The 26,286-nt window shown below is 45.8% G+C and overlaps 1 protein-coding gene across 41 annotated transcripts in view; it reads right to left on the reverse strand.

The window, feature by feature from the left end:
- Positions 1 to 12,709: 12,709 nt before the first annotated feature.
- CLASP2 (cytoplasmic linker associated protein 2) overlaps positions 12,710 to 26,286 on the reverse strand; it is a 179,385-nt gene continuing 165,808 nt past the window's right edge. For all 41 annotated transcript variants that reach the window (XM_023260798.2, XM_045037927.1, XM_045037930.1 and 38 more), the window contains 5 exons: positions 23,330 to 23,523; positions 22,694 to 22,822; positions 18,697 to 18,903; positions 17,054 to 17,170; positions 12,710 to 14,442 (listed from right to left, as the gene is read on the reverse strand). In XM_023260798.2, the coding sequence (XP_023116566.2) occupies positions 14,356 to 14,442; positions 17,054 to 17,170; positions 18,697 to 18,903; positions 22,694 to 22,822; positions 23,330 to 23,523 (734 nt within the window). In that variant the 3' untranslated portion in view covers positions 12,710 to 14,355. The remainder of the gene's footprint in view (positions 14,443 to 17,053; positions 17,171 to 18,696; positions 18,904 to 22,693; positions 22,823 to 23,329; positions 23,524 to 26,286) is intronic.

The raw sequence follows: 26,286 nt of genomic DNA on the forward strand, positions 1-26,286 counted from the left end.
GGCCCGCCCCGCACGGCCCGGCGCTCCGGGGCACCCCCCGGCGCTTCACCACCGAGAGAAACTGTTCAGGCCGTGCGGCGCAGCCCCGCCCACGCGGCAGCTTCGCAGACCCTGCGGCCAGCCGCCTCCCCGCCCCCGGCCCAGGAAGAGGCGGTGCCAGCAGGACTGCCAGTTTCCGCTCGTCCAGGAAAGCGGGCTGATTGACAGGCGAGCTGGACAATAATGGCAAGCGCTTGGTCGAGGCTCCCGTGGGTCTCTGTGCTAAACACCCAATCAAAATGCTCTTCCTCTTGGGCGGTCTCTAGGACTGAATTGGCTCCCAAAAGAAAGAGTTCATTGGACCGCACCGGAGGAAGTCGCGCTAAACGCCACTCCTGGAGGTTCTTTGCTCCCCCGTGGTCTTTCCGGGTAGCCTCTGGGTTTGCCCCGACTACAGATGGAGAGAGCGTGCCGTGGTGCCTGGGGGCCGAAAGGCCTATTGGGCAGAAAATCTTGATCGACACGAATGTAAGCCAATCAACACTCCTGAGAAGGGCTCCGGAAGTCTTCCCCCCAGTTGCGGAATGCCGACAGCATAATGGCGAGCCGGAGTTAAACTGGGCTTCGGTCGCGGTAGCCGCCGGGAAGCGTGTTGTGGTTGTCGCTCATGCTTCTGCAGGTTCATTGGGCTTAGTAAGCTAGATGATTCTCGTTCACGGTATCTGCTCTGTTGTACTCATATGGCTGGGGCTAAAGTCCTCTAGGGCTTCCGCACTCAGGTGTTTAATTGCTTGATGTTGGCTGTCGACTGGCACCCCAGTTGGGGTTGCTGGAATGCCTACACAGTGGCCTCTCCGTGTGGTCTAGAGTTACTCTCAGCATGGCAGTTGGGTTCCAAAAGCGAGTGACTCGAAAGGAAGTGGAGATTGCTGGTTTCTTAGTGACAAAGATTCTTTGCTTGAACACACTTAAGTCAGGCTCCCACCCAAACCGTCTCCTAGTCCCATCTGTGCACTTCATTGTAAAATTCAGTTTTGGCGAGAACTCTCCACCTCCCTTGTCTGATCAGGTTCCTTAGCCTCCGCCATCCTCCAGGTGATGTCTGATGACCCCGGCAGGCCTTCAAAAGAGTCCTGTTAAGTAGTTCTGCCAGAACCACCCTGCCTTACCTCCTAGTAATTTTTTCATAGTAACTTTTACATTCAGCGCCCCCCAACCTGCTTCTTGGCTGTAAATTCCCACTTAGCCATCTGTATTGGGAGTTGCCCCTAATCTCCACCGCAAAATTGCGTTGGTCTGATCCCTGATACGTATTGCGATGGTCCTGAGTAAAGTCTGCCTTACCATTTTTAATAATTGCCACGGAATATTTTTTTCTTTAACACAAAACCGGGGATCAGAAACTGGCACAGACTCTTTATTCTGTACTGTATTAGTGAAGCAGCGGTAGAATCAGGTTGATTGGAGGAGAGTTCAATCATTTGGGGGCCATGTTTTAAAACTTCCAAAATCCAGGGGCGCCTGGGTGGCTCAGTCGGTTGAGTGACCCACTTCGGCTCAGGTCACGATCTCACGGTTTGTGAGTTCGAGCCCCGCGTCGGGCTCTGTGCTGACAGCTCAGAGCCTGGAGCCTGCTTCCGATTCTGTGTCTCCGTCTCTCTGCCCCTCCCCCACTCATGCTCTGTCTCTGTCTCAGAAATAAATAAACATTAAAAAAATAATAAAAATAAAAACTTCCAAAATCCACCCTCTGGCCTCCAATGGTTCACATTCTTTCCACATGCAGTAAACACTCACCTCCTCCCCAGACCCCTGCAAAGTTGTCATCCCATTACAACATTAAGGTTCAGGAAGCTGTGAGGTCCTGGAACAGATGGGGCTCCTTGGTTGTGCATTAATTAAGTGGTTCCTCTCTATGAAAATCTGTGAGATAAAAAAATGATCTGCCCCAACCACAACTGCACACATCACATGCAGTAATGGGAGAAGCACAAGAAACTTGCCTCTACAGACATTTCTCTTGGAAGAGAGGGGAACGGAAGGCACACAGCACTCACTAGACCACAGACATTCTGAAATCCAGAATGGATTTCCTGGAGTAGGACTTCGTGATTCATCCTGGGAATACTCAGTGGCTCCTGTCTCCATCCACTGGATTCTTGATTCCATCCTGAGGTATCCTTCAGTTCCTTAAAAAGGAGCCCATGTTTCCAGCTAAATAGTTTTCTCTGCTGCTTCCTGTCCCTAGTTGTGCAGGGATATGAAGTACTCTGTCTGTGTGGTACTCAACTTGTCCCTTTCTGATACAATTCATTTTTAAACTTCGTGGGTGTGTGTGTGTGTGTGTGTGTGTGTGTGTGAATCAATTTATAATTACTCCAGTAAACAAAAACTACCGACGTATATTTCAGGGGCAGCGTGGCTGCACCGTTCTTTCTGGCTGAGGTTACAGTCAAGATATCAGCTGGAGCTGTGGTTATTGGAGGGCTTAACTCAGGAGGTGCAGGAGGGTCCACTTGCAAGCTCATTTGCTTGACTTGTTGGCCAGAAGTCTCTGTGCCTCATTTGAGACCACAGGGCCACCAAGTGTCTTCAAAACATGGCACCTGGCACTCCCCAAAGCAAGTAAACCAAGACAGAGAAAGGAGGTCTCCAAAGTCACTCATTATCCCTTCCACTTGATTGCTGTTCCATAGAAGCAAGTCGGTCCATCTAGCTTCTATTCAAGAAGAGAATTTGTCTCCCTCTTTTGAAGGATGAATGCCAAAGAACTTGTGGACATATTTTCAACCAGAACAGCAGTGTTCTTGAGGCACCTCGGTGGCTCAGTCGGTTAAGCGTCTGACTTCAGCCCAAGTCATGCTTTTGCAGTTCGTGAGTTCGAGCCCCGTGTCAGGTTCTGTGCTGACAGTTGGGAGCCTGGAGCCTGCTTCGGACTCTGTGTCTCCTTCTCTCTCTGCCCCTCCTCCACTCATGCTCTGTCTGTCTCTCTCTTTCTCATAAATAAAAATAAACATGAAAAATTTTTTAAAAATAACATCAGTGCGGGGGCGCCTGGGTGGCTCGGTGGGTTAAGCGTTCGACTTTGGCTCAGGTCATGATCTCACGGTCTGTGAATTCGAGCCCCGCGTCGGGCTCTGTGCTGACCGCTCAGAGCCTGGAGCCTGTTTCGGATTCTGTGTCTCCCTCTCTCTCTGCCCCTCCCCTGTTCATGCTCTCTCTCTGTCTCAAAAATAAATAAACTTAAAAAAAATTTATAAAAAAAAATAACATCAGTGCTCATTATTATCACTTAATAGGTTTTTGAAAGCACTAAACAGCACAATTCAATCAAAAAAAGATTAGAGATTTAAAAGTGGAAAGAAGTTAAAATTATCACTATTTTAGATTATATGGTTCATACACCTGAAAATCTCATGGGAAACAAAAGTTTAATAACATAGTGGCATACATCATGAATTTTCATAAATCAATAGTTTTATACAAAAAAGTTTGACAATATGAAAGCAAAGGTTAAATTTCTAACGGGATTTAAAAAGGTTAAAATACCTCAGAACTAACCTAACAGGAAATGTAAAGAACTATGTGAGCAAAAATTTTAAATTCTCAAAATGAACACAAAAGTACAGTGAAAAGAAAATACTACGTCCACTATTATAATGGTAGTTCTGCTTAAGCTAACCAGTAAATTTAATGTGATTCCAGTAAAAATGTTAACAGAATTTTTTTTTAATTTTTTTAATGTTTATTTTTGAGAGAGAAAGAGACACAGTGTAAGCCGGGGAGGGTCACAGACAGGGAGACCCTGAATCTGAAGCAGCCTCCAGGCTCTGAACTGTCAGCCCAGAGCCTGACGCAGGGCTTGAACTCAGGAACAGTGAGATCATGACCTGAGCTGAAGTTGGGACGCCCAACCAACTGAGCTACCCAGGTGCCCCTGACAGAATTTTAATTGGACAAAACGATTCTGCGATTAATGTGGAAAAGTAAATGAGCAAGCATAGTAAAAAAAAAAGGGGGGCGCCTGGGTGGCTCGGTCGGTCAAGCGTCCGACTTCAGCTCAGGTCATGATCTCATGTCCATGAGTTCAAGCCCCACATTGGGCTCTGTGCTCACAGCTCGGAGCCTGGAGCCTGTTTCAGATTCTGTGTCTCCCTCTCTCTCTGCCCCTCCCCTGTTCAAGCTCTGCCTGTCTCAAAAATAAATAAACGTCAAAAAAAATTTTTTTTTAAAATTTAAAAAAAGAATAGTAAAAAAAATTTTTTAAGTGAAGATATTAAAACATTATGAAACCTAAATTTTTAAAAACAGTATTCATTGATGAAAGAATAAATGGGCAAAGAATGAAAAATCTAAGAACAGATCAATATGCATATGGAAATTTATTATGCAATAAATACTGGCATCTCAAATCAGTAAAAGAAAATAAATTATTCAATAACTGCTTTGGGGATCAGCTTTAAGTACCCGCTTATGCCAAAATAAATTCCAAGTGGCTCAAATTTCTTCTTCAAAAAAGTCTAAAAGGATAAAAAGCAAAATTATAAAACACTAGAAGAAAACATGGGAGAATAATTTTAGAAACTCGGGAAGAGGCTTTTATAACTTTTATAAATTTTCTAAAGAATTTAGAAATCTTAAGAGATTGATGCACTCTACAACATGAAAATATTATTTTCCTTTTTTTTTTTTTTTAATTTTAGAGAGAATGCATACACGCAGGGAAGAGAGACAGACAGAATCTCAAAAAGGCTCCCCTATGTGGGGCTTGATCCCATGCCCCTGGGATCATGACCTAAGCTGAAATCAAGAGTTGGACTTCCAGGGCGCCTGGGTGGCTCAGTCGGTTGAGCATCCGGCTTTGGCTCAGGTCATGATCTCACGGTTGGTGAGTCCGAGCCCCACGTCGAGCCCCACGTCGAGCCCCACGTCGAGCCCCACGTCGGGCCCTGTGCTGACAGCTCAGAGCCTGGAGCCTGCTGTGGATTCTGTGTGTCTCTGTCTCTGCCCCTCCCTCGCTCATGCTCTTCCCTATCTCTCCAAAGTAAATAAACATTAAAAAAAAATTTTTTTTTTAAAGAGTTGGGAGCTCAACTGACTGACCCACCCAGGTACCACCCAAATACTGCTTTCTTTTTAGTAAACACACCGTAGGCAAAATCAAAAGAACAGGAAAACAACAACAACAACAACAACAAACAACTATTTAGAACTTGGATCATGATCAAAGTTTTATTTCCCTAAATAGATTAAACACGGCGGTGAAAATGGCATTTGCACCCTGCCACTCCAAAGAATGCACACTACACGAGCCCGAGCGCCTCCGTTTGAGATACGCGCACACAGAAATCTTCACGGAAGAGGGTCGAAGACCTGCCTCCTACGACACAACCTGGATCCCGGTCACGAGAATTTTATGTCGCCAGCGACGGATGAGGAGTAGCAGCCCCCGAAGAAGGCTCTTCCCTTGCTCTTGGGCAGAGTTGTGAAACGAGCAGGCACAGCTCTCGGCAGAAAGGCTGCCACGGCCACGGTCACTGATCGCGCGCTCTCCATCTTCTCCCAGTGAAACGTGACCCCGGGGCCCGGCCGAGGGAACAGCCTTTATGCGCTCAGTGCTTAGCAACAGCTAAGGGACAGGAAGGGACAGCCGGCAGATGGGAAGACGAAGCTCGTGAGGGAGAACCTCGGGTCTTCCAGAAACGTTGACGTCCGCCTGCCCAGATGAAAAAGACCTACCTGCGCGGACCTCTGCACAGCAATTCGTTCTGCCTCAAGACAAGTCAGCGATAAATGCTACGATTTTCAAATGCTCTCGAGTCGCAAACACGCTTTCTGCGCGACGGCCCTGGGGCTGCTTAACCGTCTCAGGACGCGTATCCTTCCGGAGTCTGCCTTCGTGCAGACGTTCACGCGGGCCCGCGTCTGAACGCCGGTGTCCCTTCAAAATCCGCACGTTGAGATCCCCCCGCCCCCCCCCCCCCGGGGCTAGTATGAGCACGTGGGGCCTCTGGGCGGGGCTTGGCCCTCCGGAACCGGATCAGGCTCTTTCCGAGAGCCGCGAGCTCTCCCGCTCCGCTCTGCCGCGTGGGATCCCCTGAGAAGTCTGCGCCCCGGAAGAGGACCCTCCCCGACCCCGCGGGCACCCCGATCGCAGCCCTCCAGCCTCCAGAACCGTGAGGTCTGCAAGTCACCCGGTCCGCCGTGGTTTCTTCGACGGCCTGAGGAGACTAAGACGGGACGGTAGCAGGGGCGCCCCTGAGACACGCCGCGGTCGCGGGGAAGCCGGGGCCGCGTATCCAGCCAGCCGGACTAGACGAACGTGCGCCGGGTTCGAAATGTGACGACTTCAAGCAGCGAGCGTTCCCTTGGCTCGCGCTGCTGTGCGTGCTGTGCGTCGGGGGTTTCGCGCGGCTCAGCCGTGCAGCGCCTCCGAGCCCAGCGAGGCTCGCTCGAGCCTCCGCACCCCGCTGCGGCTGGGCCGATCGGGCCCGGCTTTCCCACACGTCTGGGGGTGGGCCGGGACAGTCGGGCTGGCTCGAGTCGCCCTCCGCGGCCCCCGCTCTGCGGCCGACCAGCCCCGCCTCGTCCTCCTCGCGGTGGGATGGGTTCCGAGAGACCCCGGGGCCGCGCGGAGCCCCAGCGCGGGAACGCCATCGCTTCTGCGCAAATCCCTCGACCCGAGCAAGCTCCGGCCCGGATCCGAGGGATGGAGCAAACAGACTCCACCTCTTGGTGAAAGGACACGCAAAACCGCAGAAATCACGCAGCCGTAGATGTTGACCGGGAGAGACCATGCTCTGGGTCGGTGGTTCTTGAAATGCTTCGCGTTATGAAACACACACTTCTCAGATTCTCTCTTTGAGAGAAATGGAACAGGGGATAGGAGATCGTGGCCATGCTTGCAAACAGCACATACAGCCGGGCAGGTAGCAAGACGGCTGAAAAGCTTCCAGTCGAGTGGATTCAAAACTAGCAAAGTTGGTTCCTGGAGCCGTTCACAAATATACTCATCCCGAGACTGGTGGGTAACGATGCCATTAGGTGGGATTCCACGAAAGTCCCTTTGTCTTTAAAATGAGAATGTTACCGGGGCGCCTGGGGGGCTCAGTCGGTTGAGCGTCCGACTTCAGCTCAAGTCCTGATCTCACGGTTGGTGAGTTCGAGGCCCACCTCGGGCTCTGTGCTGACAGCTCAGGGCCTGGAGCCTGCTTCCGATTCTGTGTCTCTCTCTCTCTCTCTCTCTCAAAAATAAAATAAACATTAAAATACATACATACATACATAAAATAAAATGAGAATGTTACCTTACTGGCCCTGGGGGGCGGGGGTGGAGAGTGCCTTGCCATCAGATTTTGAGAACTGGAACGGTGTCAGAAATAATAGGAAAACCATGCAGGCCACACAACCCCAAATATGGGCCAAGTATGCTTTGGAATATAAGATAGGAGTCAGCCTCGGTAGCTAGATTGCCTGGATTCAAATTCCAGTCCTGACAATTATTAGTGTGCGCTCTAGGGCTATTTGTATAACCTCTCATTACCTCAGTTTCCTCATCTGTAAAATGGAGCTAACAGTAGATCTCCCTCATGGAGTCGTTGTGCACGGATGAAATAAGTTACTACATCGGCCAAGCTCAGAGTAAGCGCCACGTAAAGTGCCTGCTGTGGCGTGTAATCTCTGAAGAGCTTTTAGCCTCTGACCATCTCATCAACAGGAATTAGCTGCCCACCATGTCCCGGATAAGCAGGAGACCCAAGAACACTGCCCTTGCTGTCACCGTTCGTGACGGTGTTGACCGTGTCGTAAAATCCGACAAGGATGACCTGTTACTTGACCTGTGCGAATGCGGACAGTCTCCAGCTTATAGTCATTTTGTCAACACGCTGAGCCATTTGGCAGTTTCTTAGATATTTTACTCAGTAATGACCCAGAAGACTCTGACCCTGGGGAACTGTAGACCAGATGATCCGAAGATGCTTCCAAGTGGCCCAAGTGAGGAAAACAGAACAGGCGAAGTTTTTTTCTCCTAGGCGCACTGAATGTCAGATTCTGCTTTTCCAAAACACCTAATAATCTTCCTTATTTATTTTCTCCAACTCTGTATTTAAATTTTTTAACCTACGGAAAAGCTAAAGGAACAGAAAAACCACCAACTATATATTCTTTAGTCACATATTTTATTATTGTTAATATTTTATTCATTTCTCTCCCTACTTCGGTGTTTAATCACGTGAAGCTAAGTGGTAGCTTTCAAGGTAGCTCAGGCCTAAATTCCTCAAAATGCGCTCTGAGAGGACAGAAACGCTCTATCATGATTCTAACGTCATTATTGCACCCAAGAAATTCAATTATAGTATCTAACAGTCCATTCATTTCCCAGCCTCTCCATCTGTCCCTGCGTTGTTTATTATAGCTTTTTTCGAATCTGGGTTCAACCAAGGACCACAGCTACATTTCTTTTTCAGTTTCTTGAGTCTCTTTAGAGCAGTTACCCCACCTCCCATCGGTTTTTTGTTTTGTTTTGTTTTTTTCACATTTGTTTATTTTGAGAGAGAAAGCACAAGTGGGGGAGGGAGGTAGAGAGGGAGAGACAGAGAGAATGAGAATCCCAACAGGCTCTGTGTCGTCAGCGTGGAGCCTGATGCAGGGCTGGAATTCATGAACCCTGAGATTATGACCTGAGCCGAAGTCAGACACTCAATTGACTGAGCCACCCAGGCGCCCCGAAACCCACCCCCGCCCCCGCCTCCACTATCTGGTTTTTAAGAGGCTTCTTTTAGACCAGTTTCTTTACAGAAAAATCGAGGGGAGTACAGAGAGTTCCCATGTAATGTACATCCAGCTTCCCTTCACATAAGCTACTTTAAGGCTTGGCCGGTTCAAAACTCAGGAGACTCTTTGCATTCTCTGTTTCGGGGGTGACTTACTCTGATTTCCTTTAACAGCCAGACCCGATGGAGAGGATTTCACGTCACTGGACATTTGGACTTGGGGTGGGGTGTGGACCGAGTAGGCCATATCCCTTACCCAAAGAGTCACTTTTCCGGGGGGTGGGGGGCAGAGGTGTGCACAGACACGTGGAGGCCAGAAAGGCGGACTGTGGGAGAGCGGTTTTTTTGCCAAAGCAATTTTCTTTCGGCGGGCCGGCAAATGCGATCCAGTTCCCAGGCTCCCTTGCGACAGCTGAGCCGGCCGGCCGTGCAGAACACAGGTAGGAGGGTCGCTGGCCTCCTCCAGGCCCAGCCACTCGAAGTCTGCCTTGTGATCGTCCCTGCTCGCTCTTTATCTTCGAGTCAGATGCCAAGTGCCCGGTGGGGGACCGGGGGGCGCACCGTGTCCGTAGAGGAGAGCCGCGGCCCGCCTGCGTCGCGCTGGAGCGTAGATGCGGACTGAACGGCTGTTGGCGGAGGCCACCACGATCCGGGCGGGGGACGGTCGCCGGGGGGGGGGGGGGGGGTGGCAACGTGCGCGGCCGGGCTCCGTGTCCAGCGCGCCGCGACCGACCCCCGGGCGGACGAAAACCGGCAGGACGTGTCGCGCCGCCACTTCGGGAGGGCCGAAGCCCCGCGGCGACTTCAGCGAGGTCCTGGGGGCGGGGACCCGTCCCTTCGCCCTTGGCAGGCCCCGGGGGGCGCTCGGCCAGCTTGGACGACGTCTGCTCCAGCTCTGCCCCTCCCGCCTCCCTCCTTCGCGGACAAGGACACTGATGACCTCGGGCCCACCTGGGTGGTCCCGCCCCCCCCCCCCACCCCCCCGCCCGCCGCAACATCCTCAAGTCGGTAACACCTGCGGGGCCCCTTGGCCGCATGGCGCGCAAGAGGCGCGGGCCCCGGATCTGGGGCACAGACAAGTCGGGGGTGTTGGGGAGCCCTTCCTCTCCCGCCCCCCCCCCCCCAAACCCGCACCTGTTTGCTCGGCCTCCTTCTCGGGGAGGGCTGCCCTGGCCAGTCCTCGTGAGCGGGGAGCCCACCCTCCCCTCTTACAGCCCCCCTTCCCCGACTTCTTGCCCGCTTAGCCCTTGTCACCATCTCAGGTGCTACACTTGCCTTATTTCTCCTTTCCCTTCGGCGACAGGCGGGAAAGGCTTTTGCCTGCTTCCCCAGTGCGACGCTCTTAGGGCCCAGGACACTCTCCGCCTTCCCCCCCCCCCCCCCCCCCCCCGGGCATCCGAGCCCTCGCTGAGCAAGGGCTTTTCCAAGACCACGCAGTCACACTCTTTGCGTGGCACTTAGGCCTCAAGCGAGGCTCGTGTGGGGCCAAAGGCCGCGTCACTGCGATGCCGCACACCTTTCGTGACCACAAGCCGCGTGACCTCGGACATACTCCTGGAATTTCCAGGACGGCAGCTAACGAACCTGCTCCTAGATTTCCAGGAGGACGTGTCCTGAAAAAAAAGAGCTGCCAGCTGGAAAGCGTCCAAGGAGGAGCCCGTAAACCGCCGGACAATTGAGGCAAAGGCTTTTTTTTTGTTTAATGTTTATTTTTGAGAGTGGGAGAGAGACAGAGCACGAGCAGGGCAGGGGCAGAGAGAGAGGGGGACACAGAACCTGAAGCAGCTCCAGGCTCTGAGCCGTCAGCACAGAGCCCGACGCGGGGCTCGATCCCACAAACTGAGACCGTGACCTGAGCCGAAGTCCGACACCCAACCGACTGAGCCCCCCAGGCGCCCCACGATTGCTTTTTGAAAGTAGGCCCCATGTCCAACCCGGGGCTTGAATTCGTTACCTGAGATCAAAAGCCACATGCCCTGCGGAGCCAGCCAGGTGCTCCCCGTGGTGACTGATTTTTTTTTTTTTTTTTAATGAATTCAGTTTCCTAGTATCTTGTTGAGAATATTTGCATCTATGTTCAGCAGGGATACTGGACTGTAATTCTTTCGAGTGGTGTCTTCACCTGGCTTTGGTATCAGGGTAATGCTGGCCTCACAGAATTAATTTTGAAAAATTTCCTTCCTTTTCCATTTTTTTTTTTTTTTTTTTTTGGAATAGTTTGAAAATAGGTACTAACTCTGCTTGAAATGTTTGGTAGAATTCACCTGTGAAGTCATCTGGTCCTGCACTTTTGTTAGGAGTTTTTTGATTACTGATTCAATTTCTTTGCTGGTTTTCAGTCTGTTCAATTTTTTCTTCTTCCTGCTTCACTTGGGGTGGGTTATGCTTCTAGGCATCCAACCATTTCTTGTAGGTTGTCCGATTTGTTGGCGTGTAGTTTTTCACACTCTATTTCTCTGGTGTCATTTCTCTTCTCTCACTTGTAATTTTATTGAGTCCTTTCTTTTTTCTTGGTAAGTTTGTCTAGAGGTTTATCGATTTTATTAATTTTTTCAAAAGACCACTTCCTGGTTTCATGGGTCTGTTCTATTGTTGTTTTCGTTAAGTATCTATATAATTTATTGCTACTCTACAGAGATGGGTAACTTTTTAAGAGCTTTTTAAAGCTTCTTTCTTTTGCATAGCTGTAAAACTGTACTTGACTGATCGCCATGAAACAAACCTAAACAACACAGGAAGCAAAGATCTCAAAGTTTAACAGAGCCCACATGTATTATGCCAATCCTCGTTTCTATTGACTGTAAATGTTATTCTAAATTAATAATGATGATACATTTGAATCTACAAACAGATCTGGCCTGATACGTTTCCAGTATTTTACTGTGAGACATATTTGGTGAAAAGTCATTCTGACCCAAAGTTAGACAGCTAAGTTAGATAGATGTAAGATAGATAGAACATGAAAGAATGCAGTAAACACACTCTAAATTTGAAACCTCAGTTTCAATCCACGTTACCTGAAAACCTATTACAGATTTTGAAAACACAAGAAACAAACATGGCTTATAATTTGGAATTATGAGCTCTTAATTAGTTCTGAGCAGTGCAGTAAAGGAATGATACTGATAATGGTTAGGGAGAAAAGCAGAAAGAAGAAATTTAACCAGGAGCTTACCACCATTCTTTAACAGTTGACATCTAAATGTGTTTCTGGGATGAACAAATTTGAACAGTCAATAATAACTTTCCTAAAGCCTCATTAACTGAAACCATACAATTTTGTTTTTCACGTGTGTATATATATTTTTTTAATTTTTATATATTTTTTGTTATTTCTTAAAGTAATCTCTACACCCAATATGGGGCTCGAACTTAAGACCCCAAGATCAAGAGCTGCATGCTCTATCGACGAAGCCAGCCGGGTGCCCCTGAAATTATAAAACTTAAATATGACTTTTTTCATGTGTTTATATATTAGCTTTCACTTAGTCACATTAAACCATCCTCTTTCACCGCTCAGTTCATTCTTTGAACACCTGCCTTTAGACGCCAGTCCTTGATCTAAGTTTTCAAGCAGAGTTATTATTCAGCTTACGTCACACTACTGAGTCGTCAATGGTAGTTAAAGCAGCATCTTAAAGCAGAGGTCAAAATTAAATTGTTAGATTAAAAACGATTATAAGACATACCAAAGGTTATGGAACAAAACACATCACTGAGAAGAATTCAGTGTTCAAAATGCCTTTTCTTCCTAAAGATAAGCGATGTTCTAGACATGCAGATACAGCTATATAATTTTGTGGATGCTACTCCTGACAAATCTTTTCTCCTCAGATGCACTTATAAAATTCATGAGAATATCACTGATACAGGACCTTGAGAATATTTTTCAAGACCTAGTTAGGAGCTAAATGACTCGTCACACAGTGAGACCGAAAAACAACCGATGTACATTGTTAATTTTTTCAAGTAATGTTATGTACAGTTTTATTGCCAGTATATGCACAACAGTAAGCATAGAACTATAAATACACAATGTAATTAACAGTAGAAAACAAAATTGTTACAGGTAAAGGGGCGGGGATATAGAGAAACTATTTTCCTGCTGCTAGAACAGAAACAAAGGGAAAAGCCCATGACAAACCATCCATCCAGTACTTTTGTCTTAAATTCTTTACATACATTTCTACATGTTTTTCAGTTAAACAAAGAAAGTACAGATCACTCTGTAACAGTAGCAAACTGCTATTTGCCTTTCCAGTCAAATTCACTTCATGTTAGGATTAAAAAAAAAAAAAACCCACAAAAGTCAAGATGAGAAATCATTAGTGTCCCGGTTCCAAGTGATCTCATTTGCTTTGCACCAAACTGGTAAGTTTTGCAAGTCGGCTGCACAGGAAAAGAACAGGTGTAGCGAAAGGTGATTAAAACAATGTGTTAAAATGTAACAGAAAATCACCCTTGAAGTAGTTTTCCAAAAGACACTGTAGGCAGCAGCTCAGTTAAAAGGATCAGCCCTGAAGAGGTAGAGAATTTGAGTCCATTACAGAGATAATAGCCTTGTGCCACCTTCTCTCTCGTCAGGATCAACGTTTTCAAGTAAGACAATTTCACGGTCAAAGGAAACCAGGTGCCACCATTTAAAGAAAAGGTGCTGGTTGACTCGCGCGTCTCAGTGATTAATAAGTTTGTTTTTTAATGAGAAACAGAAGACGGTCAAGACGCACATGCACTGGATTTTCTTCTCTCTTTCCATTATCAAGTTTATTCATAAGTGAATTTGATATTAATAAATACGAAAAAAGCATCATTCACAACAACGAAAAACAAACCAGAAACCCTGCAAGAAAACCTTCTATTTTAATAAGCATCTAGAAAACAACAGGCAGATGATCTGGTGCAGCTTTCTTAAGGGGCCGCAGGGGGGACACGGTTTTAGGCGAGGCGGCAAGATCGAGAGCCAACGCGCGGCATCGGCGTCACAGAACTGGCTGATTCTGTGGCACTCTCTCTGAGGACGTCGCTTTACGCTACGGGTCACCCCAGAGAAGTTGCGACTAACGACACGTGTCACCGTCACGTCGACAGAGTCCAGCTGTGGTTCAAATCAGTCCTGCTTCGTTTCACATCATTTCAGTATTTCTAGCATAGGACATGATACAGAACGAAACTCCAAGTAGCAATAAAAATAGTATTCTGCATTTGAATAGAGGCAAAAAAATGTTTTAGACTGTTAAACTTTTAAAGCTTTAAGCATTCCTCTTTCACCAGCATTTAAAAAAATGTATACAATCATAACACTGGCAAAGGTTAATGGGAAGACAAGTACAAACATGTGAAATGATGAATTCGATTAAAAATTACTCTGTATCGATCCACTGATGTTAATACTGCTTCTTCTTGAATTTGGAATAACTATCATAAAAGTTACATGCAGACTGAGGAGAGCCCTCTGTTACAGAAAATACAAAACGAAACAAAAAACTAAAGCCGGGAAAAGATGGGGAGTTCCGAAAGATGCGTTTGAGTACTTCCTCTCGCTGCTGAGGGGTGGTCTGCCCGTCCCGGGTCGGGGCGGCCTGGCCGGCTTCGGTCCGCGTCACTAACTCTGTCCGGAAACATCAGCAGCGGGGTCAGCTCCTCCAGAGCCTGTCTGTGCGCGTTTGATGTACAGATTCAGGAGCTTCATCTGCAGATTGAAACCAAAGCGAAGGCGTTGAGCAGGCTGCTCTAAATTACAGGAAGATGCCCACGAAAACAGGTCTGTACGTATCGTGAGTCTAAGAAGAGAGGTTTTAGGGGCGCCTGCCTGGCTCCGTCAGGGCGGCATGTGGACCCTCGATCTCAGGGTTGGGAGTTCGAGCCCCACGTTGGGTATAGAGATTGCTTAAAAATAAAATCTTAAAAAAGTAAATAGAGATTTTAGATTACGTTATGCCCAAGTTATTGTTGATAGTTAAGAATTACCAAAAAGCTTTTCAAGTCTCCATCTGTTTATGACTGAGTGCTCTATTTATGCATTTATTGAAGTAACCTCTGCACCCAACGTGGGGCTTGAACTCACGGCCCTGAGATCAAGAGTGACGTGGTCTACCAACTGAGCCGGCCGGGCGCCCCTGGTGACTCTCACAATGTGCCTTTTCTGTAACACTAAACCTGCTGTAGTGTTAGCATGTGAAGCTTAAACGTAGAAAAGAAGTCTCATGAGGACAGTCGGGACAAACATTCGAGCACTATGTGCTGTAGAGTAAGCTAATGACCTCACGTTGCCTCTATCTCAATGACACTTTACACATGAGGGAATCAAGACACAAAACATGCCAGTCGTTGTCTAGAGTCACAGAGGCAGGTAAGAAGTGGGCCAGGATAGAAAACCAGGCCCCTGGGTTCCAGGACCCGAGATCTTCAACGACTGTAACACCGCCCTCCAAGAATGTTCTTGATTGGTGTCATTTTGTGGTCTTTACCAGATGAGACCCTATTTTTATCAAGTGTTAATCAATGGATACGCAATTCTGTATTCTACTTCTTTTCGTCTGATGTCATTTCCAAGTATTTTTTCGGCCTGGCTATAGTCTTCATATGCAACATTACTGGCTGCCTCATATTCTGACAAAGTGCTTAACTTTAACTCTTCCACAGACATCTTTGGTCATCAGGACACAACCTGAGCTTATCCCAAGACCTGAGATCGTTTCTCTTTGAAAAGCACTGTGTCGGGGCGCCTGGCTGGCTCAGCTGGCAGAGCACGTAGGGCTCTTAATGTCGGGGTGGTGAATGCAAGTCCCATGCTAGGTGTAGAGTTTACTTGAAAAAAAGAAAGAAAAAAGAAGACTGTGTTGTTTAAAGTTTGCTTTTGTAACATTAAATCATTGATCCAACGGGTTTTTAGTCTGATGTCCAGGGGCTTCGGGCACTCGCTGAATCCCCTGAAACCACGTGTAAAATTTTCTGTGTTTATTTACCTTTCTTGGGATGTGGTAGTAATGCCCGAATCTCAAAGCGGGTCTGCGAGTCAGAGAGAGTTAAGAACTACCACCCACCGAGCACGCACGCAGGTATTTAACGTGAGGGGCATACCTGAGCCTTACAGGCATTTTCTCTACTGTTTTGGTATTTTAAAACTAAATCTGACGATAGTAATGACGATCGCTAGGGTTCTGGGAAACTCTTAAAATGAGGGTGTCTCCTGCAAACAGCTCATAAGCAACAATCCAACAATCATCACCTCGTAGAATAAATTTCAATGTTTGATAGTATCAAAAAAATGAGGGAAACAAGACTTAAATTAAAAATTTTTTTAAATGTTTTATTTATTTTTGAGAGAGACAGAGACAGAGTGTGAACAGGGAGGGGCAGAGAGAGGGAGACACAGAATCCGGAAAGGGCTCCAGGCTCTGAGCTGTCAACCCGGACGGAGCCCGATGCGGGGCTCGAACTCACAAGCCACGAGATCGTGACCTGAGCCGAAGTCGGACGCTCGACCGACGGAGCCACCCGGGCGCCCCAAGACTTACATTTTTTAAAAGTTTGTTTGTTTGTTTATTTATTTATTTTTTTTTTCCAACGTTTTTATTTTATTTTTGGGACAGAGAGAGACAGAGCATGAACGGGGGAGGGGCAGAGAGAGAGGGAGACACAGAATCTGAAACAGGCTCCAGGCTCTGAGCCATCAGCCCAGAGCCTGACACGGGGCTCGAACTCACGGACCGCGAGATCGTGACCTGGCTGAAGTCGGACGCTTAACCGACTGTGCCACCCAGGCGCCCCGTAAAAGTTTATTTATTTAAGTAATCTCTACACCCCACGTGGAGCTTCAACACACAACCTTGAGATCAAGGTCATGTGCTCTAGTGACTCAGCCAGCCAGGTGCCCCTAGTTTTTCTTTTAAGTCTTAAGGACAGTGAATACTTGATTATCGGAGTTCATAGGGGAAAATCTAAGAAATATTCCAGGATTCCTCATTTTGGGAGACAGGAAGTAATCCACGAATACACAACCACTATTTATTCTTAAACCGTCCTTGGGGGCTATGATCGGGTGTGGGAGCTGGAAAGGAGTCAGCTGACTGGAGGCGTTTCTCTCACAGCCACACACCCTCTACTGAACGGCGGCCTCCCCCAGCGACCGATGCGAAAGTAGAAACAGTTACCATTCAAACGGTAGGAGGAATGAGTCGGACACTCAAAGCCTGACTTATCCAAAGCCAAATACGAATTTACCCTTTAACCCGACAGCGACCTAAATTTTGAAACACGCACCACTGCCACCACCTGTAGACCAAAGCGTCGCCACTTACCTTGCTGCCCGTGAGCTGACTGAGATGTGGTTTTAGTTCGTCACCAATTACCGCGTGAACGGCCACCAGGCAGAAGACACAAGCTTTCCGAACACTGCTCTCCGAGTTATCGTAACCCTAGGGAGGAGAGTCCTCGTTAGCACTCCTGGGGGGCCGGAGAAAGAACCATTCCAGCACGGACAGGCGGGGTGGCTCCAACGCGAGATCGCGGGCGCACCAAGGACAAGAAGCTTTAAGGATGGGAGTGACTCCTCCAGCTCTCCCGGCGGAAACGCGCCCTCCTCTCCGTCCGCCTCCCCTTCAGCGCCTCCCCTCCACCGTCAGCTTTCCTGATCGGCTCCTACCTGATTTGGCCTGGAAGGCGGTCCCTTTGCCGACCTGCCCTGTAAAGTGTCCGGATGAACCTTGCTAAAGCACTCAGCCGTAGGGAGCCCAAGAGCGCCTCCCTTCCGAAAAAAACCTGAACTGAAGTAACATGGGGCCTGGCGCTCAGGGCCCGCCTATAACCCAGGCTGAATTCTCAGCTCAACATCTGTCCCACCCCTACCGTTACTCGAAGTCACTCACCCAACAGAACATGCAGTCAGTAGCCACCGTGTGTATGATACACACGCCATGTACATTCTGTGCAAAGAAAGGGATTTGGATCCTATCTTCAAGGACCACACAGTTTAGGGAGCAACAGTAGACTCAGAACAGAGTCAAAGAGAACACTACAGATGCACAAAGAAATGAGTAATTCTCTTCAGGAGGGGTATACGCTCTGTAATTCTGGCCATTAAAATTACATTACAGAATAATAATTTACTCGATGGGAGAGTTAACAATTCATGATTAAGCAAAAAAGCATGCTATAAAATATGATCCCGTTATGAAAATGTTTCTGCGGATGGGTTTGTGTGCATAGAAAAAAACCACATTACATCTATGGCTGTAAATCAGTGTAACCATTTTGGAGAGAAATTTGGCAACACCTAGGAATTCTACTTCTAGATATATACACAGAAGTATAAGAAGATATTATAAAGAAGTTCACTGCGATATTTATATCATTAAAAAAGGAAACAATCCATATATTCATCAAAAGACGAGTGGATCAACCAATTGTGGGATTCACATACGTGGAAATTACTCAGCCATAAGACAGGAATGAAATTCTAACACCTGCTGTAACACAAGCCCTGAAAACATTATGCTAAATGAAATAAGCCGGCCACAATAGGACAGATACCGCGGGATTCCATTTACGTCAAGAACCTAGCAAGTAGAAGAGCCAAAGCAGAATAGGAGTTGCCGGGGGCTACAGGGCATGGGAACAAGGAGTTATTAATTAATTAATGGGTACAGTTTCCATTGGGGACGAGGAAATCTGTTCTGGACATGGGCAGTTGTGAGGGCTGCACAACAGCATGCACGTATTTAATGCCGACGAATCTCACGCTTAAAAGCGGCTCAATGGTAAGTGTTAGGTTACGTATGTACTTAACATACACACGCGCAAAGCTGGCTACGGAAAGTTCTCTGCTCTGAACGTCCGGGACGGCAGGAAGGCTTGGTTATGCCGCTCGTGCTGCCTAGAGCGTGCCTAAAATAACCGAATCCCCAAGGTGGTACAGCTTACCCCTCCAAGTTCGGTTTCTTACCTGTATCAAGCCTGGCATGATCTCTGGCAAAAGCAGGTTAAGGGTGTCCTTGGACACCCGCTCTATCACTTTCGTTTGCATCTTGATTGCAGCCAGATTGATTGGGTAATCTGCGGTTTGGATGATGGGGCAAAGCACTTTGATGCACTGCTCGGGGCTGATAGAAGTGGCCAGCACCGATGCTGCTTCCTCAGCAGATCTCACCACCTGAAACAAAGGGGAAATTGGGCCGGGAATAAATTTAAGAACGTTATGCTGCGTCCTGGAAGTACAAACGTCATGAAATATGAAACAGGACAGGATATCTACAATTAAAAGCAACTTTTTAAAATGTTTATTTTTGGAGAGAAAGGGAAGGAGTGGGGAGGGGCAGAGAGAGAGGGAGACGGAGAATCCAAAGCGGGCTCCGGGCTCCCCAGAACCCAACACCGGGCTCGAACTCACCAACTGTGAGATCATGACCTGCGCTGAAGTCGGGACGCTTAACCGAATGAGCCACCCAGGCGCCCCCGCACATCTACAATTTGCTTTGAAAATACTACAATAAACACGACAAAGTGAGGGTACAGATAAAATAGGAGTGGCAAAATATAACCTGTTGGAAGCCAGAATGGACACATGGGGAGAATATTTCTTCCAGACATTCTTCCTTCTTTTGTGTTCTTAATGTTGGCTAATGGTGATTTTTACTTTTATTCTTTTTGAGAGACAGAGCAAGTGTGTGTGTGTGCACACAAACGTGGGAGGAAGGGGAGGAGGAGGAGGAGAGGGATGAAGAGAGGGAGGGAGAGACAGAGGAAGAGACAGAGGAAGAGAGAGAGAGAGAATGAATCTCAAGCAGGATCCGTGCTCTCAGGATGGAGCCCAATACAGGGCTCGAACCCATGAACTGTGAGATCACGACCAGAGCTCAAGTCAAGAGTCGGATGCTCAACCGAACGAGCCACCCAGGCACCCTGGCTAACGCAATGTTTAAGTGCTACTGTAGTCTTGCTGTGCTGGGCAGTGAAGGCTCTATTTACCAAGACTATAATGCGAACGGACCCTCTACAGCAGCCGTGCTGAGACCCTGCTCGTTATCCTGCACCTTCAACTCCAGGAGTGTTTGTGTTCTTTTCATCACATTAGTACAAAATAAAATCTCATTAGTAAGTTATCAAGTTAACATGCTATTCTGTTCACAGTGATTTTCTTCCCTTCTGCACTGGGCCTAGAAGAACAGACACTGGCTTTGCAATGAAGAAAAGAAATGGCTGTCCATCTTCGTAGAATCTGTAATCTCTAAAGACGGTCTTGAGACCACGCACACATTACTGCTCTGGACTCTACTTTAGTCGTTTCTCACTCAGGGTCCCAAGCCGTGAGCGGCACTAAGGAAAGCTACAGCGGCAAATCCGATGGTGGACCCGGGGCTGATTTTAGCTGTGTTACCTTAAGAATGTTGATTTTACCTTTTGTAAACATACGGATTCCGGGTCTTATTTGGGTCAGAGGGTGGATAACTGAACCACAAACAGTCGTTTTTTAAACCTTCAGCAAGATGGATGTTCCACTACTGCTGAACAATAGCTCAATAAAAAATAATCCGAATAAAAATCCACACAGATTTAAAAGTTCTGACTTACTCTCCTACAAGACTCACAGTCATATCATTTGAAACCCAGAGGGTTTCGATTTCTTCAAATATGCACCAACACTTCTTTTTTTAAGCTACCTCTACACCCAAAGTGGGGCTCGAACCCATGGTCCTATCAAGAGCTGCTTACTCTACTCGCTGAACCAGCCAGGTGCCCCGAAGTCCTCACCAACACTTTTGTTTTACTTATTCATTTTGAGAGAGAGAGAGAGAGGGAGGGAGGGAGGGAGGGAGGGAGGGAGGGAGCCTGTGTGCCTGAGCAGGGGAGGGGCAGAGAGAGGGGGAGACAGAGAATCCCAAGCGGGCTCTGCACTGTTGGTGTGGAGCCCAACTCAGGCCAAACCCAGAAACCCTGAGATCACGACCTGAGCCGAAACCAAGAGTCGGATGCTTAGCTAACTGAGCCACCCGGGGGCCTCATCTCACCAACACTTCCAATCGTCGTTCTTCCTAGTGTGTATAAAGTGGTATCTCATTGTGGGTTTACTTGTATTTTCCTAATGAGTCCTGACATTGAGCATCTTTTCTTGTGCTTATTGCCATTTGTATATCTTCTTGGGTGAACCGTCTATTCAGGTCCTTCGCCCATTTTTAAATTGAGTTATTTCTTTTCGTTGTTGAGTTGTCAGAGTTCTTTATATATTACCTCATCAGACATAGGATTTGCAAAAATTTTCTATTCTGTGGGTTAAATTTTCCACCTTTTTTATGGTGTCCTTTGAAGCACTAAAGGTTTTTTTTTTTTTTTAACATTATTCTTTGTGACACTGCTTTATTTATTTTTTGAGTAAACTCTATGCCCAATGTGGGGCTTGTACTCATGACCCTAAAAGAGTCTCACTGACTGTCACAGCCAGGTGCATCTGAAGCACAAAAGTATTTATTTATTTTATTTTATTCATTTTTAAATGTTTACTTATTTTTGAGAGAGAGAAAGAGACAGAGCATGAGCAGGGGAGGGAGACACAGGCTCCGAAGCAGGCTCCAGCTCCGAACTGTCGGCACAGAACCCGACATGGGACTCCCAACTCACAAGCTGTGAGATCGTGACCTGAGCTCAAGTTGGACACTTAACCGACCGACCCACCCAGGCGCCCCGTTATTTTATTTTTAAAACAATATTTTACTTTTAAGTTATCTCACCACCCAACGTGGGGCTTGAATTTACAAAAGCCCGAGATCGAAAGTTGCGTGCTCTGCCCACTGAGCCAGCCAGGCGCCCGAAGCACAAAAGTTTTCAATTTTGATCAAGTCCAATTTATGTTCCTGTTGCTGTTGGTTACTTGTGCTCTTGGTGTTACATCTAAGAAACCACTGTTCAATCCAAGGTAACAAAGGTTACCATCATGTTTTTTCCTGAAAGTTTAGTTTCAGCTCTTTCATTTAGCTTTGATCTACTTTGTCTCACTGCTGTTTTCTAACTTTTCTTTTTTGATTTCTTTTGCTTATGTCTTGGTTCTACAGAGACATCTAATGCTACTGCTCTGGTGCCTTCTCTTAGATTGCAGTCTGTACCTGACATTTCCTTTTTTTGTTACGTCTGAGACAATAAAAATCCTCATGGTTATCTCATCGATGCCACTGTAGGTGGTAGAAATATTGTGACTAAAAAGAGATGAGACAGGAGAGAGAGAGACAAACCAAGAAACAGACTCTTAACCCTAGAGAACAAACTGATGGTCCCCAGAGGGCAGGTGGGTGGGGGATGGGGGAAATAGGTGATGGGGATTGAGGAGGGCACTTGTGATGAACCTGGGGAGTTGTATGGAAGTGATGAATCACTGTATTGTACCCCTGAAACGAATCCAACTCTGTGTTAACTAACTAGAACTTAAATACAAACTTGAAAAGCACCCCCACCAAATGTTTTTTTACACAACTGTAAATGCATACAGGAGACAGATTTACAGGACTTCCAGGAAAGCTATCCTCATTATTTTATTGAATAAACTTTTAACAGATATCTAGTTCCCAGAGGCGATTTATTACCACTTTAAAATAATGATTCTTGTCTTCATTAGTTATCTCAAAAAACCAAATTCTTATCGGTAAGTGGAAAGAGAAGGCTGGCGATTCTAAGTAGAAAACTACAAGACAAATTACAGAGGAAATGAAACCAGGATTATTTCCTAGAGCTGGCTGTATTAGGGGAAAGTCCACGATATCACCATAATTCACTTAGTAGAAAAAATATGACTGCAACTCCATCAGATATTACCTGGAACATCGAAGTTAAGTGTTCGTTTGATTGAAATGATGGATACTCTCCAAGGGTACTCTTCAATCAATGTTTGTATGTTTCATGCAATCACGTCAGAGGTACTGAGAATAAAATAGTAACTTAATCGTCAGGTAACTCACCTCCTTATGAGGGTCTTTATGTGCTTCCAACGTTTTCATGACCGTCAGTTCTGCATAGTTTTTAAATCTGGCTGGTTGATGCCTTAGGATTTCTCTTAAAACCTTTAACGCCAAAGCCCTGATTGTAGGCTAAGAAGAAATATTTTAATGTTTTTAATATTTTGGGTTGTAGACAATCTACTACATTTTCTGTATCTGTATTAAGGATCTTAACGTTGGGGCGGGGATAAGTTGTAGACAACTGTATAAAGCATACGGTATATGGCATAATTAAGTTTTCACATCTCTAGTTGAAAACTTACGTCATACTTCATATATTTGTAGGAGATCCAGAACCAACAACATTCTATGAAAAAGGAAATTTTACTTCTGAACTGGTTTAAATACGCAAAACAAGTACTCTTCTATAAAAACACTTTCAGCTACCTTTCATTTCTCCCATTGTCAATTGTTCCAAATCAACTGAGTTGTTGGTTTAGAAGACAAAGTACTCATAATGAAAATTTCACACGGGAAGAAACAGTAAAAGAGACCCATCTTCTCAATTTCCAAATTTGTGAAGCACTTGATTAGCAGGCAAGGATGGGCAATCAAGACAGGAAACACAGGCTATTATTTACATATTCTGCCATTTACCTCTTTATCCCCAAGGGTTTCAAGCAACAGAAGTAATATTGTTTTGAAGTGTTCATCCCAAACGCTGAAAGATTCCTCCTGTGTCAGTTTCATGAGTTCATAGAGGGCAATTTTTCTTTCCTCTACACGTTCATTATGGTTAGACAACTCCTTCAACAACTCTGCAACCAGGTCAGAATGGTCTAGGGAAAGATCTGGCAGGAGGACACAAGATTAATTCTGTAACTCTTGTTAAGTATGGGGATGACAACTTTAGTTTTAAGGGGAAAAAAAAGGACTAATTTTCTTTTCCATTTGGTCATCTTGAACCCATCAGTTTTAGTTGAAAACTTTTTATAATAAAAATTTACATGGAGAAAATATATCATGAACCCCATATACCCATCGCCTAGATTTAATAATTAGCCAGATTTTACCGTTCTTACTTCATCTTCCTCCCTCCCCATTCTTCCTGAAATATCTCTAGTAAATGGCAAATATATCCCTTTATCTTTTATCTTTAAGTACATCAGCATGCACGTCTATGGTGTCATGCCAGGAGGCTCGCAATGTTTGATGCCTCCATTTTCAGAGGTACCAACAATGGCCAACAGGTTGAGGTGGTGACAACGTGACCCTACCGTTGTAAAGTTCCCCCTCAATCTTTTTTTTTTTTTTTTTTTTTTGAGGGAGCTGGGGTATGGAGAGAGAGACAGACACAGAGAGAGAATAAGTGGGGGAGGGGCAGAGAGAATTTTAAGCAGGCTCCACACCCAGCACGGGACCCGAAGCAAGGCTTGATCTCAGGGCTGAGAGACATCATGACCTGAGTTGAAATCAAGAGCCGGATGCTCAACCAACTAAGCCACCCGGGCGCCCTAAGAAAGACTGTATTTTACTTAAGGGGATTCAGAAACCTGAGGAAAGGAAATAGAGCTGAACCATTAGAACAGATGAGTTCAACGAGAGTAAAACTAACAGATGACAGGGAAGGAAAACGGAGCCAAAATGATGACAACATTCGCTAACTATTAAAAAAAAAAGTTTGCTCTGACAACTTTCATGGAATTACAATTAGAACACTAACGTCATCATACACGGCGCACAAGATATGATTACTGAACTTAAAAATTTGAGATATGTGAGAAGACCACTCACATATATGAAGATCCGTGACCACTAAGGTGAACCAAGTTGGGGTTTTGGAAGATCAAGCGGAAGAACCTCTATAAAGTGCAGAGCAAACCATGAAGAAGAAGAGATCTGAGTTTAAGGATAACATCAATATCTTAACTTGTAGGATGAAAACTGTCCACAGTAACTTCATTTACACAGAACAGCACTGGAACAGCATTGCCAGTTTAACAGGAAATACCAGAGCAGGATAATGCGTCTCTATAAACCTCATAAAAGTCATTCCTGCAAAGTTGTGTTATCAGACTTGCACAGAGGATTGTTCCAGTAAGAGTGTATTTTATTTCGGCCCAATAAAGGGAAGTCACCAAAGAGTGCTTTCCAGGGAATGCAGCTCTTCTCTACGAATATAAGCTTTGTAGTTACACTAGGAGATAATCAGAAATGACTAAAATGGTCTGGACAGGTGAGTGACAGGAAAATCATTTCTGCCAAAGAAAACACATTTGTTACAAAACCGAACTACTTATATCGTACAAATGAGATAAGACTAAAGTCATTAATTCAGATAAAGTGTAACCGACTGTATTTCCTCTTCTGATAGACAGGCATCAAGGTCATGTGAAAAGAAAAGGCTCTGGACCCACCAAACCTGTGCCTCTGATCCTGAGTGCGACAGAGGTACATTCTTAATTACTGTGGAGGCTCAGATTTCTCACGAGTAAAATGGGAAAAGAGCACCGACTTCCTACTATCCTGGGGAAGACCTGGGCTGAACTAATAGTCTTTCTTGCGTCTTTATGATAAATATTGGCCCAATTACAACTCTGATAATATTTCTGTTGCAGTGCTGAAAATACACGGGCTGTTCTTTTCACTGGCAAACTTTGATAAGCGGATTCCCTGAATAACAGTATCATCCTCACCAGCAGTAATATTCTGAAATTTTATGGTCTCTGGTAAACTTCACAAACGTCATGTGGACATTAGTGGGGTGTTAGTTTTTTGTGACACGTTAATCTTGATAAATTTATCACTCATGTGTCTGTAATGTGTAGAGAATCATCTGAATAATAGACATACTAATTAAGTCTCAGAATTTCAAAACAATTTCTTTCTACAGAAATTCTGACTTAAAAAAATAACTACATCCTGCCAAAAGTTATGGATTTTAAAAACCAAAAAAAAAAAGAGGAGGAATTTTGCAACCAGGCAGACATGAAAGGACAATCCAAAAACCAATGGAGGTCAAAACATTAAAAAGAATGGGTAATGTTAGCAGGGTTCACAACAAAATAGGCCTTTCTAACAAGGCCTTCCCCACCTCAAGTTTAAAAATGAACACAGACAATAAATGAAAAGAACTGCAAGATGAAGCTTAGAGCAACTACTATTTTGTTTGATGGCTTATCCACTTTCAGAGAGTGTCTACTCAACGTAAAATGGCTGTCTTAGGTTTCAGAAGTCAATCAAGTGTTATGCTGCAAAGAAATTTTCTCAAGTTCAAAAATATTCCACCCAGTTTAGATTTTGGTTATGTAATTTCCAAACATGTCTTCCTTTAACAAATGGGAAATATACGATCTTTAGTAAAGGAGAAGAGAATTAGACAATAAGTGGATAACCTTGCCAAACTGTCATAATTTTGGCTTTGTGATAATATCAACTCTCTTAACCTGAGCAGTTGGTAAAAACATAATTCTTCAGCCTCACCAATGAAGAGATTTTTCCATTCACCAAACTACAGATGACCAGGCCTGGGAACACAGATTTCTGAGCAGCGTAAGCAGGGTCTCCACACCCGACGGTGGTGAACTACGGAATTTCAGGGCTCAGCCAGGGCA

The sequence above is a fragment of the Felis catus genome, chromosome C2 (genome assembly GCF_018350175.1).
Source record: "Felis catus isolate Fca126 chromosome C2, F.catus_Fca126_mat1.0, whole genome shotgun sequence".
NCBI classification, from domain to species: Eukaryota; Metazoa; Chordata; class Mammalia; order Carnivora; family Felidae; genus Felis; species Felis catus.